Source organism: Gopherus evgoodei, chromosome 1 (assembly GCF_007399415.2).
Source record: "Gopherus evgoodei ecotype Sinaloan lineage chromosome 1, rGopEvg1_v1.p, whole genome shotgun sequence".
NCBI classification, from domain to species: Eukaryota; Metazoa; Chordata; order Testudines; family Testudinidae; genus Gopherus; species Gopherus evgoodei.
Genome location: NC_044322.1, coordinates 158,515,804 through 158,530,095, shown reverse-complemented (window position 1 = coordinate 158,530,095; position 14,292 = coordinate 158,515,804). Strand labels below are relative to the sequence as shown.

The window sequence follows — 14,292 nt, the reverse complement described above, 5'->3', positions numbered from 1 at the left end:
GGGCAGCGGGTGCAGGGCTGGCTGCAGACAGGAACTGGTGCAGGCAGGGCAGGAGGTGCGGCAGGGGTTGGCTTCGGGCAACTGGTGCAGGTACAGGGGGTACAGCCCATCGTGTATGGTGCATGCCCCCTCCTCCTGCCTCCCCCACCAGGGTAGCAGTAGCAGCCCGTGGCTCAGGAGCTATTTAAAGGGCCTGGGGCTCCCCTACTTCCACTGCCCCAGCCCTGTAAATAGCTGCAGGAGCCCTGGGCAAGTGGTGGGGCTCCAGGGGCTATTTAAAGGACCAGGGCAGCAAAGGCATCTGGAGATACCCCCCTGCCCCGCTGCCCCAGGGCTCTGGGGGCTATTTAAAGAGCCCGCGGCTCCCCTGCTTCTACCGCCCCAGCCCTGTAAATAGCCGAGGGAGCCCTGGGGAAGTGGTGTGGCTTCAGCGACTATTTAAGGATAGGGGTGGCAGAGGCAGCTGGAGCCCCGGGTCTTTAAATAGCCCCCGGAGCCCTCCGCTACCCCAGGGCTCTGGGGGTATAGAAGGGGCCCGGGGCTCCCCTTCTTCTACCGTCCCAGCCCTTTAAATAGCCACGGGAACCCTGGGGAAGTGGTGGGGCTCCAGTGGCTATTTAAAGGGCTGGGGCGGTAGAAGCGACGGGAACTCCGGACTTTTTAAATAGCCCCCAGAGCCTCACAGCCCTACCCCAGGGCTCCAGCAGTGGTGCTCTGGTGGCAATTTAAAGGCCCTGGGAGCCCGAGGCCTTTTAAATTGTCCCCTGGGGAAGCTGGGCCACCCCACTACAGCGCACTGGTTTTTGCCAGTACACTGTACTGGGGCTTGGGCATGTGGCCTTCTTAGGGGCAGGCTGATTCAGGGGAATTGGTTGAATTGGCCTAAAGCTGGCCCTGGTGGCTGAGATTTAAAGGGCTCTGGGTTCTCTGTGGCTGCGGGCAGCCCAGAGCCCTTTGAATCCCGGCTGCGGCTGAGACTTAAAGAGCTCTGAGCTCGCGGCTGCCTGCAGCTCAGAGCCTTTTGAATCGCAGCCCCGGCTGGGATTTAAAGGGGTCTGGACTCCCCGTGGCTGCGGGCAGCCCAGAGCCCTATGAATCCCGGCCGCGGCTGGGATTTAAAGAGCTCTGAGCTCCTCGCCGCTGCGGGCAGCTCAGAGCCTTTTGAATCCCGGCCGCGGCTGGGATTTAAAGAACTCTGAGCTCCCCACCACTGTGGGCAGCTCAGAGCCTTTTGAATCCCGCTGCGGGCCGCACAGTGAGCCTCTGCGGGCCGCATGCGGCCCGCGGGCCGCATTTTGTGCAGGCCTGCGCTATAGGAACATAATATTAGTTAAGGCCTAGTACTCATCCTGGCCTTGTCTAGAGTAGGGTTTAAAGGTGAAATGTTAGCCTGCATTAGCTAATGTGCTAACATTATTCTTTAAATCATAGTTTGGACAAAAGCCTTGGAAGACAAGTTAGAAGTCATGACAAACTACGTTGAACTTTGTTATACGTTGTGGGGGGTGGGAACGATACTGTTTATCCTGCCTGACCATAATGACAATACTGAAATTATCCAACTCCTGGCTTCGTGTGAATTGCAGCTCAATCATGAAAAGCTATTGCTCTGTTTCCCCAGGAGAACTAGTGCCTTCTCTTTCTCTCTCTAAAACACTAGTTGCAAACAGTGGTGAGCTGGAGCCGGTTTGCAGGAACTGGCTGTTAAATTTAGAAGGCCTTTTAGCACCAGTTGTTCCGGGACAACCGGTTCTATAAGGGCTTTATTTAACAAAAGCTCCGGCAGCTGTCCACTCCGCCCCGGCCCCAGCTCACTTCCCCCTCCTCCCCTGAATGCTCCACCCCCCTTCTACTCCCCCACCCCTGCTTCCCATGAATCAGATGTTCGCGGGAATCCTGAAACAAGCAACAGGCACACAGGTAAGCTGGGGCACGGAGGGAAGGGAGGTGCAGCTGGCTCAGCGGCTCCCTCCAGCCCAGCTTTTGGTCCCGGCTGAGCGGCTCCCTCTGGCCTGGCACCCCTGGCTGAGTGCCCCCAGCCCGGTCCCGGCGCCGGCCGAGTGCCCCTGGCTCCGGCCCTGCAGCTCCCTCTTGCCCGGCTCCTGGTCCTGGCCGAGCACCCCTAGCCCTGTCCTGTCCCGGCCCCTGCCGAGCGCCTCCAGCTCCGGCTTCACGGCTCCAACCCAGCCCCCGCAGCACCAGTGCTGGTGCTGGTGCCAGCCCCACGGCTCTGGCCTGGCCCAGCCCTGCGGCGCCGGTGCTGGTGCTTGGTCCTGGCCCCGTGGCTCTGGCCTGGCCCGGCTCCGGCCCTGTGGAGCTGGTGCTGGTGCTGGTCCCGGCCCCGCGGCTGCGGCTCTGGCCCAGCCTGGCTCCAGCCCCGCGGTGCCGGTGCTGGTCCCGGCCCCGCGGCTGCGGCTCTGGCCCAGCCCGGCTCGGGTCCCGCAGCACTTGTGCTGGTCCCGGCTGAGCGGCTTCAGGCAGCGTGGTAAGGGGGCAGGGAGCAGGAAGGAGGTGTTGGAAGAGGGCAGGGGAGTTTGGGGGGTTGGGAGGGTGTGGATAGGGGTGAGGCGATCAGAGAGGCAGGGAACAGAGGGATTGAATGGGGGCAAGGGTCCTGGGGGGGCAGTCAGGAATGGGGTGGTGGGGGTCAGTCAGGGGCAGGGATTCCAGGGGCGGTCAGGGGACAGGGAGAAGGGGTGGTTGGATGGGGCAGGAATCCCGGGGGTCCATAAGGAATGAGAGGAGGGGTTGGGTGGGGCAGCAGGGGGCAGTCAGGGGACAGGGAAAGGAGGTGGATGGGGCAGGGGTCCCCAGGGGGTGTCAAGGAATGTGGGGGGTTGGATGGGGCAGGTGTTCTGGGGGGGGGGGGCAGCGGCCACAGCCCCCTCATGGGGTGAGGAGGAGGGAACCTGTTGTTAATATTTTGGCAGCTCATCACTGGTTGTAAATGCCTTTAGTTGTTAACACGGAGCAGTGAGAAGTGCTGAACCTAGAAAAGTGAAAGTATGCCTACTCTGGAGCTGGAAAGTGTCATTTCCAGCTGGCAGAGATATACCTGCACTTCATCTGATAGAGCTAGCATGCTAAAAATGGTAGCATAGCCATAGCAGTGTGTGCAGTAGGAGGGGCTCGACACACAAGTATGTACCTAGGATCTCAGATGGGATTGTGCTTGGGACAGCTAGCCCCTCCTGTACCTTACACCACCGGTATAGCTACACTTCCATTTTTAGCGTGCTAGCACAGAGCTAGCATGGATATGTCTTTGTAAGATTGAAATTCTTCCCGCTCCAGAAAGAAACAGGCTGTGACGCTGTTCGGGAGTGTCTGAGGTGAGTTGGTACCACCTGCTTACAGTGGGAGGAAGCCCTCTCTGTGCCCACCAGGGAAATGCTCCTCACCCATTGGCTGCTGCTAACACAGGTGCTCCATTCCAGGCTCCATGAGCCCCACTCTTTCCTCCTGCAGACTAGCAGTTTTCACCCCACTTCGGGCACAGGTTATGAGAGTGTAACAATCTTCTGGACACCCTGGGGTTCATTTTTTCTTCGTAAGTTTCTGCCCTGTATCTAGTCTAGACAGCAAACATAGGCTTTCTCCACAGATGTTTATTGTTCTCATGTTGATTGGGTCAGCAATCAGACTCCCCCTTCTCAGGTGTTAGGTTTCACTCCCAACAGTTCTGGATCATACTAGTGCACATGTTACACTAAAGTCTAAAATTGTTTTCTATACAAACATCTCGCAGTAACCATGACAATCAGCTAGTTCTTATCTTTCAGCAGAGACCTGTACACCTGACCCCCATTGGGGAAATATGGAGAAGGTGGTCAGGCGCAGAGGTATTAATATCGATCTTGGCCTGTCTGTGTTACACAGGTCCTCTCTTAAATTTTGCATTCTTTTACAATATTTATCTACTGTTATCATGTGTGGCCCAAATAATATCTGAAAGAAATTAGGGAACAGTCTGTATCTATTTTTAGTTTGTTTACTCTGTACATTTGATGACACTTTGTTTTATAGTTCATTTCCCAGTTTCTTGTGTTGTCTGTTGATGTGTGAAAGATGCATTGGAGACAAAAACACATAGCTAAAAAATCACAAACTGACTCTGGGGCAGGTGTAGTACCTGCCCCATACTTTTAATCAAACCAGTTTTACACTAACTCACCTTTCTGTCTAGCATTATTACTGGATTCTTTTTTTCCTCTAGTTGCACACTAACACCTGCCTTTTTGTAAGAGATTGATTCTGTGACCCCATGTGAAGTCTAACATGGTCTGTAAAACTATAGCTGCGCAGTATCTGAGGGGAGGAGAGAACATCATCTGCAGCAGATTCTTCCAGCCTCTTGTTGCTCCAGGCCTGCTGCCAGTTTTGTGTGTATGTACGTGTTTCAGATAGTCTTATTGCTGGCACGACTTGCTCACGTGGTTGTGATTTACATGAGGGTGTTACGCTGTTGATGACAAGGAAGAGATGTGCCTCCCAGTGAAGAGCGTGACTGGCAAAAGCTTCAATTAACCCTCTAGCAAATTGCCTGAAAATGAATCATACACGATTATTTCTGCATCATTGCTGTTGTCTCCCATGACTCACAGAGCCATATATAGCAGCTCTTCTTCTGAGGAGAAATTTTATCCATAGCAAAGAGGATGTGAAAACAAATACTAAATGTCAAACTGTTGTCAGATTTGTATTAGATTTTTTAGTGGTGGATAAAACTGTAGCATGGCTTGAACACCAGATAAAAAAATGTAGTTATTGCTAGCTATTTCTAGTGCCAAGTTAAAAATCTTCACTGATTTTTTTCCCCCTCCCCAGTCTTGTATTTTTAAATAACACAACAGATTATTTTTAACTGGGAGGTGAGAGAGGAGAAAAATTTTTACTTTGGGCTTCTCCCCCAGCCCCATCTTAGGCAATCAGAACATATTTGGCTGCTGCAGTATTTGGATAGCAAATATTGCAAAGGAAATTTATTTGTGAGGTTTTTTTAAATTAAGATGCCACTATTGGATTAACCCTTTGCCATCAAAGTAAAATCTCAAAATAATCATTTCTCATGGTCTTGAATTTCATAAAAGCTTGTGAAATTTAAATCTGGGGGCAAACAGTGTTTGTTCAGAAAAGACCCTGGAAAAGATTTGGGGATCATGGTGGATAATCACTTGAATGTGAGCTCCCAGGACAATGCTACGGCCAAAAGGTATAATGTGATCCTTGGATATAAATAGGGAAATCTTGAGTAAAAGTAGACCGGTTATTCAATCTCTGTATTTGGCACTGGTGCAACTGCTGCTGGAATACTGTGTACAGTTCTGGTGCCCACAATTCAAGAAGAACATTGATTAATTGGAGAGGGTTCAGAGAAGAGCCTTGAGAATGATTAGAGGCTTAGAAAACATGCCTTATAGTGATAGACTCAAGGAGCTCACTCTGCGTAGAAAGAGAAGGTTAAGAGGTTTATTGATTTACAATCTAAGTATCTGTAGAGGAACAAATATTTGATAATGGGCTCTTCAGTCTAGCCCTTGGGGTCTGCGCAGCGGCCCACTTTGTCACTGTGGTCTCTGTCAGTCAATGGCGCTTGCTGTTGACAAATGTCAACTGACTAGATTTCATGGTGGCCTTGGGGCCCTTCATTGTGCTGATGAAACTGCTGTTGGGTGGGTCAGCAAGCACTGTAAACACTAGAAGAAGAAGAAGAATCTAGCCCTTCAATCTAGCACAATCCAATGGCTGGAAGTTGAGGGGAGACATATTCAGACTAGAAATAAGTTATAGATTTTTAATAGAGAGGGTAATTGACCATTGGAACAATTTACCAAGGGTTGTGGTGATTCTCTGTCACTGGCAATTTTAAAATCAAGATTGGAACAACAATCTTGTTCTGGTCAAACAGAAACTATTTGGGGAAGTTCTATGACCTGTGCTATACGGTAGATCAGACTAGATGACCACAGCAGTCCTATCTGCCTATGGCGAGGCAAAGGCTCGCTGGCACGGCACCTCCTGCTAGCTGTCTCGGGAATTAGCTCTTTCCAGCCCAGAGCGCCCCCTGCAGACCAGTGTCTCGCCTGCCACTAGCCTCATGACCCTCCTGGACCCAGGGCCATTTGCCCTGGGGTTCTGCCCCTGCAGTAACCCACAATCTGGATCTCCCCTCCCTGGGCAACCCACAATCCTCTAAACCCACCTTGCATCAGTGGCTACTGCCAGTCATCATCTAGCCCCCGCTCACTGGGGCAAATGGCAGTCTTTTAACCACTCATCACTGGCAAGTGGGGTTGGACCAGCTGCCTCTGCCTATTCCTGGGCGGCCTCTCTGCAGCCATAGTACCCTTTTGTGGGCCCTTAACTCAGCCTGCAGCCTGGGGCTTAGCTAGGCAGGAGCTCCCCAGCTCCCTTTGCCCTTCTCCCAGCACTGCTCCACCCTAGGTACCCTTCCCAGCTTCCCAGGCAGCCAGCTCCTTCTCTCTCTCTAGGGAGCTAGAGAGAGTGTCTCTCTGGCCCTCAGCCCTCTTCTAGGGCCAGCTGTGGCCTGACTGAGGCATGGCCCCACCTGTGGCTGCTTCCCCCAATCAGCCTAGCATTTCTCTGCCACAGCCCTCTTGAGTGCTGCTTCAGCCCCGTTAGGGCAGGAGCGGGGTGACCACCCTGCTACACTGCCCTTAAAATTTATGAAAAAGTTTCTGTTCTTTTTTCTTCCAGAAACATGAGAACTCTTTTCCTCACACCCTCCATTACTCCCCCTCATTTTATATTCATTTGGCTCCTTGAATTGTAGTCATGGCATTGCCTGGACAAGACTTACTTCAGACCCTAAGAATGCTGTTCTACTAGCTTCTGCCTGCTGGCCTTCAGGCAAATCTTCTCTTTCAGATATGGAGCTCCACTTTTCTGGTGGGTCCATCGTGTGTCTCTCTCCATGCCCCTTCCTCTACTAAAGAACTGCATGTTTAACACTGGTTACTCAGCTCTTACACATTTAGAAGCTTAGAATGTGATTTAAAGTAACAGACCATGGTAACCTTTGTCTTCCATTTTATGATATGAGTGGCATTCTGAGGAAAGTTCTGTTTTAATAATAATAGTGTTCCTTTATTCTGTGTTGCAGGTTCTGGGATTTGAAGTTGATCCTGTGAACTCTGTCCAGTTTTCAAACCACACAGGTAAATAAATACACATGCATGCTCTTGAAGTACTATTGTGCATCCACTCTGTTGACTTTAGGCCTACCAAACACTCATTCAGCCTGATTGCATGTTATTGGGAAGAAGCTCAATCATTCTGTGTGCTCTTCCTTTTGGATTCAAGACAATACAACAGTGTTCAAGGCTTGAGCCATAGCTCACTGAATTCAATAGGCTTTGAATAAAGCCCTAAATCTAAGGGCTGGTCTAAAGTGAAAAGTTACGTCAGCATAGCTGCGTCTCTAAGGTATGAAAAGTTTGCACCCCTGAGTGACGTAGTTAAGCAGACCTAAGTCCCTGTGTAGACAGCGCTAGATTGGCAGAAGAATTCATCCATTGACCTAGCTACTGCCTCCCAGGGAGGTGGATTTACAATGGTGATGGGAGAACCCATCTTGTTGCTGTAGTAACTAGCTACACGGAAGTGCTACAACTGCAGTTTTTAAAATGTAGACATAGCTTAAATGTAATGCGTTCCATTCTGCTACTTAATGGTGGATGGATTTTTTTTTTTTGTTAGCCAATTTAGAAGAAGTAAAACTGCATAAGCGGCTATCATGTCAATATAAGACATTAGGCAGTGAAATAGAACACAAATACTGCATCACCAACATAGGTTATCTGAGCGTGGAGGAATCTCCAGAAGTGGCACTTGTATAGTGAGTCACTTGCCTCTTTTATCGTTATTCCATTATTGCTAACCTCAAACACTCAAAAATCCTGAGCAGGACCCCCCAAATATGAGTGGCTTAAAATGATGTGTTATTTTTTAAAGTAATACAATTTGGATTTGTATTTGCTTTCTGGTTGGTGAGCCTTTTGGGTGCATTTCTATCACATTTTCAAGCTTTTCTCTGAATCCATAAGGGCTAGAAACTTTTTAAAAATGAAAGTTTAGATTCTCACATAATCTAATGATTCCACTTACAGAGCCTTGAAGAGAAACACCAGTATTGTGAGACTTGCTATAACAATTGTGAGAGCTGGCAACAGTGGCTCTTTAGGTTTCTCTTTCTTATGCTTTGTTGTGAATAATTTAGTAGAAAAATCCCTACTAACTGCAGGTGGTATCAGAGCATTTAAGAGCGTATAAACTATGGACAAAGAGAATTCTTAGCTTTTTTTAAGAAAGTTATTTGTTTTAACTAGGACTGTCAAGCAATTTAAAAAAAAATCTCAATCGTGATTAAAAAAATTAATCACAATTAATTGCTCTGTTAAACAATAATAGAATACCATTTATTTAAATGCTTTTGGAAGTTTTCTACATTTTCAAATATATCGATTTCTGTTATAACACAGAATACAGAATGTACAGTGCTCACATTATATTTATTTTTTATTACAAATATTTGCACTGTAAAAAATAAAAAAGAAATACTATTTTTCAATTCACCTAATACAAGTACTGTTGTGCAGTTTCTTTATCAGGAAAGTTGAAATTATAAATGTAGAATTATGTACAAAAAATACCTGCATTCAAAAATAAAACAATGTAAAACTTTAGAACCTCCAGTCCACTCAGTCCTACTTCAGCCAATCACTCACACAAACAAGTTTGGTTCCAGTTTGCAGGAGATATTGCTGCCCGCTTCTTGTTTACAATGTCACCTGAAAGTGAGAACAGGTGTTCGCATGGCACTGTTGTAGCCAGCATCACAAGATATTTATGTGCCAGATGCGTTAAAGATTCATATGTCCCTTCATACTTCAACCACCATTCCAGAGGACATGCATCCATGCTGATGAAGGGTTCTGCTCGATAACAATCCAAAGCAGTGCAGACCGACGCATGTTCATTTTCATCATCTGAATCAGATGCCACAAGCAGAAGGTTGATTTTCTTTTTTTGGTGGTTCGGGTTCTGTAGTTTCTGCATCTGAGTGTTGCTCTTTTAAGACTTCTGAAAGCATGCTCCATACCTCGTCCCTCTCAGATGTTGGAGAGCACTTCAGATTCTTAAACCTTGGATCGAATGTTGTAGCTATTTTTAGAAATCTTACGTTTCTTTGTGTTTTATCATATCTGCTGTGAAAGTGTTCTTAAAACAAACATGTGCTGGGTCATCATCCAGCACTGCTATACCATGAAATATATGGTAGAATGTGAGTAAAACAGAACAGGAGACATACAATTCTCCCTCCCAAGGAATTCAGTCACAAATTTAATTAACGCATTATTTTTTTAACAAGCATCATCAGCATGGAAGCATGTCCTCTGAAGTGGTGGCCAAAGCATGAAGGGGCATACAAATTTTTAGCATATCTGGCATGTAAATACCTTGCAATGCCGGCTACAAAAGTGCCATGTGAACGCCTGTTCTCACTTTCAGGTGATATTGTAAATAAGAAGCAGGCAGCATTATCTCCTGGAAATGTTAACAAACTTGTCTGTGTTAGTGATTGGCTGAACAAGAAGTACAGTAACTCCTCACTTAAAGTCATCCTAGTTAACTTTGTTTCTTTGTTACATTGCTGATCAATCAGAGAACATGCTCATTTAAAGTTGCACAATGCTCCCTTATAACATTGTTTGGCAGCTGCCTGCTTTGTCAGCTGCTTACAGAAGGAGCAGCCTGTTGGAGCTAGCTGGTGGGGCTTGGAACCAGGGTGGGCTGGCAGCCCCCCATCAGCTCCCTGCTCCCCAAAGTTCTCTGTGCAGCAGCCGCCCAGCAGGCTAGCAATTGCCAGCAGTTCAGTTGTCCCTCCCACCACTGCCTCGTGCTGCGGAAGGCTCCTAGAGCAACAAGAATTAGTGCTCTCAACTAACTGCCAACGAAATTCCAAGAGCAAGCACTGAAACATGTCTCTCTCATTAAATCTAGACCCTGGGCCCAATTCTGCTCTCTCACTGTGTGTAATCCATTGATTTCAGGAAGAATAAGTCAACGTGCTAGGAAGCATTGAGTGAAATCCTGGCCTATTAAGTCCTTAGGAGTTTTGCCGTAGACTTCAGTGGAACCAGCAGTTCACTCTTTGGTGCAAGGTCAGGATGGTGAAAGAATGTCCCAAGAGCATTTAGAAGCCAAAGTATGCTGGTCATCTGGGGAAACTGTGGAGGGAGTAACAATTAAACATAGAGAACATTTCTTTCACATACACTTGGCCCTTACCAAAAGCTGCTTAGTTGGCTGGTTGCGTTTGACCCGTACAAAAGTGCTCTCATATCTCTAGAGTCCAAAAGCCGTAGAGCTGATTTAAATTCCTTTCACATTTTTGGTGCAATAATGTTTTTCAGTATTTTGATAACTTCATAAAATTGTTGTAAACTCCAGAAATGTAGGTGGTCACAAATTTGCTTGCAATAGCTAGCTAAATGTTGTTAATCGATGGGGATTTCATCTAGGGTTTTTTTGTTGTTGTTGTTTTTTTTAACTGCTTTTGTTTCAAGAATAAATTAATTTTATGGAGTGTTAAGAGATTGAGATTTTAATTAGCCCATAAAGTTAAAGGGAAGCTGTTCTGAAGGCCAGCACATTAAATTATCAATAGCATGATCAGATTCTTGAAATGGACACAGGGATATTAGTTGTTTTTAATAGTGTCACCAAGGAATTTGGAAAGGCTTTCCAGTGGGGAGGGGATTGGCAATGTGGGAGGTTTGGCAGCTATTGGTGATGGTGGGAGGAACAACAAATTAGCGATTCTTTTTTCTAAAAGGGTAAAGTACTAACAATCTCAAGAGCTCAAAATGATGAGACTGCCTTTAGAATCATGAGATTGAAAAAACACAACTTTTAAAATAATTTGCCTCCTGGTGGTTGAGCCATGCATGCATAATCTGTGCATACAGTCAAATGCAGATAATCAGGCACACAGCACCTTTGTTGTTGTGGGGAACTCAGCGCTGATTGCTAAGTTAGTTTACTATTTGTATGTTGTAGCAATTTTCAAGAGTCAAATGTTGCACTGAATGAAGTGAAGAAGATCAGAGTTGCCTTTTCTTACAGGCAAAGATCTTGAGAGCCCATTCAGCTGCACTGTTGTGAGAAAGGCAAATGGCTGAACTTCTGTTGAAGAGCTGACATTCAGCTGCCTTTTCGTGAAGTTATAAGAGAGTGCTACATCCCAGAGAGGACAGTTAGATCAGGGGTTGGCAACCTCTGGCACGTGGCTCGCCAGGGTAAGCACCCTGGTGGGCCGGGCCAGTTTGTTTACCTGCCATGTTGGCAGGTTTGGCGGACCGCAGCTCTCACTGGCACCGGTTCATTGTCCCAGGCCAACGGGGGTGACGGGAAGCTGCGCGTGCTGAGGGATGTGCTGGCCGTGGCTTCCCACCTCCTGCATTGGCCTGGGACCGCGAACCGCGGCCAGTGGAAGCTGCGGTCCGCCGAACCTGCCGATGCGGCAGATAAACAAATTGGCCCAGCCTGCCAGGGTGCTTACCCTAGTGAGCCATGTGCCAGAGGTTGCCAATCCCTGTTTTAGATCCTGTATTCTTTCAGTCCCTCTCACTTTTTTCTCTCCCACCCTTTCCTTTTCTTTTAAGCTTAGTCTTGTTATCTCTCTTTGTATTTTGTCATTTGTTATCAACTAACGGGTCTCATCTTCTGAATCGTGCTTGCCATTTTTGTTTTCATTTTCAATCAGTAAAACAAAAGATTATCATTGCTGATTACTGTTCAGAAAATGCAGCTTTCTATAGTCTCTGGTGATCCTGAAATACAAGGTAGTGTTTTTAATCAAAAACCCCAGGAAGCGGTTTGCCGTGTTGCCTGGTGAGGAGTATTTACTGTATGATTACAGTAAGTGACTCACCTTAAAACGACATTGTGCTTCATGCACGCATAAAAGAAACTGTCACACGGTTTACAAAGATTCTCTCTCTCTCCTTTTCTTTTTTTTTAAATTGTTTGATCCAACAATCCCCTTCCTATGTAAGGTCACGTCCACACTACAGAGTAAAATCGAAATTAATAAAATCCATTTTATAAAACAGGTTTTATAAAATCAATTTTACGCGTCCACACTAGGGCACATTACTTCGGTGGTGTGCGTCCATGGTCCCAGGCTACCATCGATTTCCGGAGCAGTGTACTCTGGGTAGCTCAGTAAAAGAATGGGACCAATAACTTCGATTTCCGTCCACACTAACCCTAAATCGATATAGTAATATCGATTTTAGGGTTACTCCTCTCGTTGAGCAGGAGTACAGAAATCGATTTTAAGACCCCTTAAAATCGATTTTAAGTGCCTTGTAGTGTGGACGGGTACAGCGTTAAATCGATTTAACGCTGTTTAAATCGATTTAACGCTGTAGTGTGGACGAGGTCTAAGAATGCAAATCTAGTTTTGAGGGCTTCAGTTAGCATTCAAAAAAAAATCCATGTATGCTGCTTTCCTTTCTAGAAGTGATTGGCAAATTAGTTGGCAGAATGTATTTAATGTACTTTTTTTTTGTCTCTCTGAATCCCATGCCTGAAACTGTTCCAGCGAAATAGCCTGTATTTTAAAGGCAAGGAACTTTTGACTTCCACAGTAAGGGAATTAGGCTCTGTGGTTTTCTTGGTAGGTCTGTGAGATATTCTAATAGTGCCTTACCCATCTTTCTCTCCCCTGTATCACAGCATCCCTCCACGTGTGCAGCTACAGACTGAGAAACTTTGTGCTAGAGTTTTGGGCCGAGTGTAGACTGTGAATTACAGTCTGGCAAGCCAGGGTGTGAATCTGCTGTGCGTCTGCTTGCCGCGCAGTAGTGTCCCATGCGGACACTACAACAGCATACTGAAAACCCCAGGGTGCGGCTTTGCATACTGCTGTTTGAAGGTGTAGTCACTAAACCATGCTCTGGGACTTGAGCTGCATTGTAGCAATGTCCACACGAGATGTTATTGTGTTGCTAGCAGGTTTGCTATACATTCATACCCTGACTTGCTGCACATAACTTGCTGTGTAAATGAGCCCTAAGTGATTTAACAGAATTCCCTGACGAATTGTGTCAGAGCTGGAGATAAACACAGATCTCCTGCCTGCCATGTGTCATAAACACAAGATCTTCTTTCCGCCTTTAAGGCTTTCTAAAGAGTCTTGCTTTCACTCAAGCCACTCAGTACAATTTTGGGGAACATTAGAGGAGAAACTTAGGCTTCAGAATAATGTGTGTGTAGTGAGATAGAATGCGGGGGTGGAAAGAAGGGGAAAAACAGCAGAGATTCACATATCTCTTTGCAAGAAATATATATTTATAACTGTCTTTTCCCTGAAAAAATTCTGTTCCCTCAGGAGGGCGTGGGGTATGGCTTGGTTTGGTTTTGAGTTTTATAATGCAATTCCAAGTTATAAATAAGTTTTTAAAGAAGAAAAAGAGTCGTGGAGGGGAAAATATGTGCAAAAGCTTCATTGGCACAGTCCCTTTTTAATCCAGATGGGTTAACCTGGTCCCTTCCTTGGAGAGGCATGACTTCACACATCATGATAGGGGGTTGAAAGGCAAGAGATATCGCACACCAAGATACTTCTGTGGCTTAAAAATAAATCTGAAATATAAGGAGTTTCAAATAGAAATCACACCCAGACGAAAAGAATGGCTATAAAAGCACTTTGCTTTTACATTTAAGAAAACCCCTAAAACTTGAAAGTGAATGCAGTGTTCATGAATGAGAGAGACTTATACCATTGACTTGAGCTGGATACCATTTGGAGAAGTTTACTGCAAACTTTCCCAAACAGCTCTGCAAATGTAGTCTTCTATCTTGATTTGCAATGTTTTGCTGTTCCAGTCCTGGGTTTGACTTGAGCAGAAACTTCTGATTAAGCAAATTTGTGTGGTGGTTTTGTAACGTTAGCAGGAAATTAGGACGAGAGGGCTCATGTTTTCCTTTCTGGAGAATGTGAGCCGGGAATTGAATTTGGCTTCCAAACATAAAAGGTTAGTACACTGACCTAGTCACTGCCAACTCAACACCCCCTGATGTTATCAGTCTAGTGCAGTCTGCCCTAGTTGTGCAATCATTTTTCTAAGTACAAATTGTTTATTATCTAAGCTTTCTTGGCTCCCCTTTTTATATAAAGTGCATAAATAGTCAAGTAATGTGCAACTTTGAACTTTCTTATTGCTAAGTGCCAAAATATAAATATTATTTCATGGTAGGGCT

General features: G+C 46.2%; 1 protein-coding gene across 4 annotated transcripts in view; it reads left to right on the top strand.

Annotated features, from left to right (window-relative positions):
- PDXK (pyridoxal kinase) overlaps window positions 1-14,292 on the top strand; it is a 91,265-nt gene that overhangs the window by 33,486 nt on the left and 43,487 nt on the right. For all 4 annotated transcript variants that reach the window (XM_030576688.1, XM_030576689.1, XM_030576696.1 and 1 more), the window contains one exon: window positions 7,124-7,178. In XM_030576688.1, coding sequence (XP_030432548.1) covers window positions 7,124-7,178 — 55 coding nt within the window. The remainder of the gene's footprint in view (window positions 1-7,123; window positions 7,179-14,292) is intronic.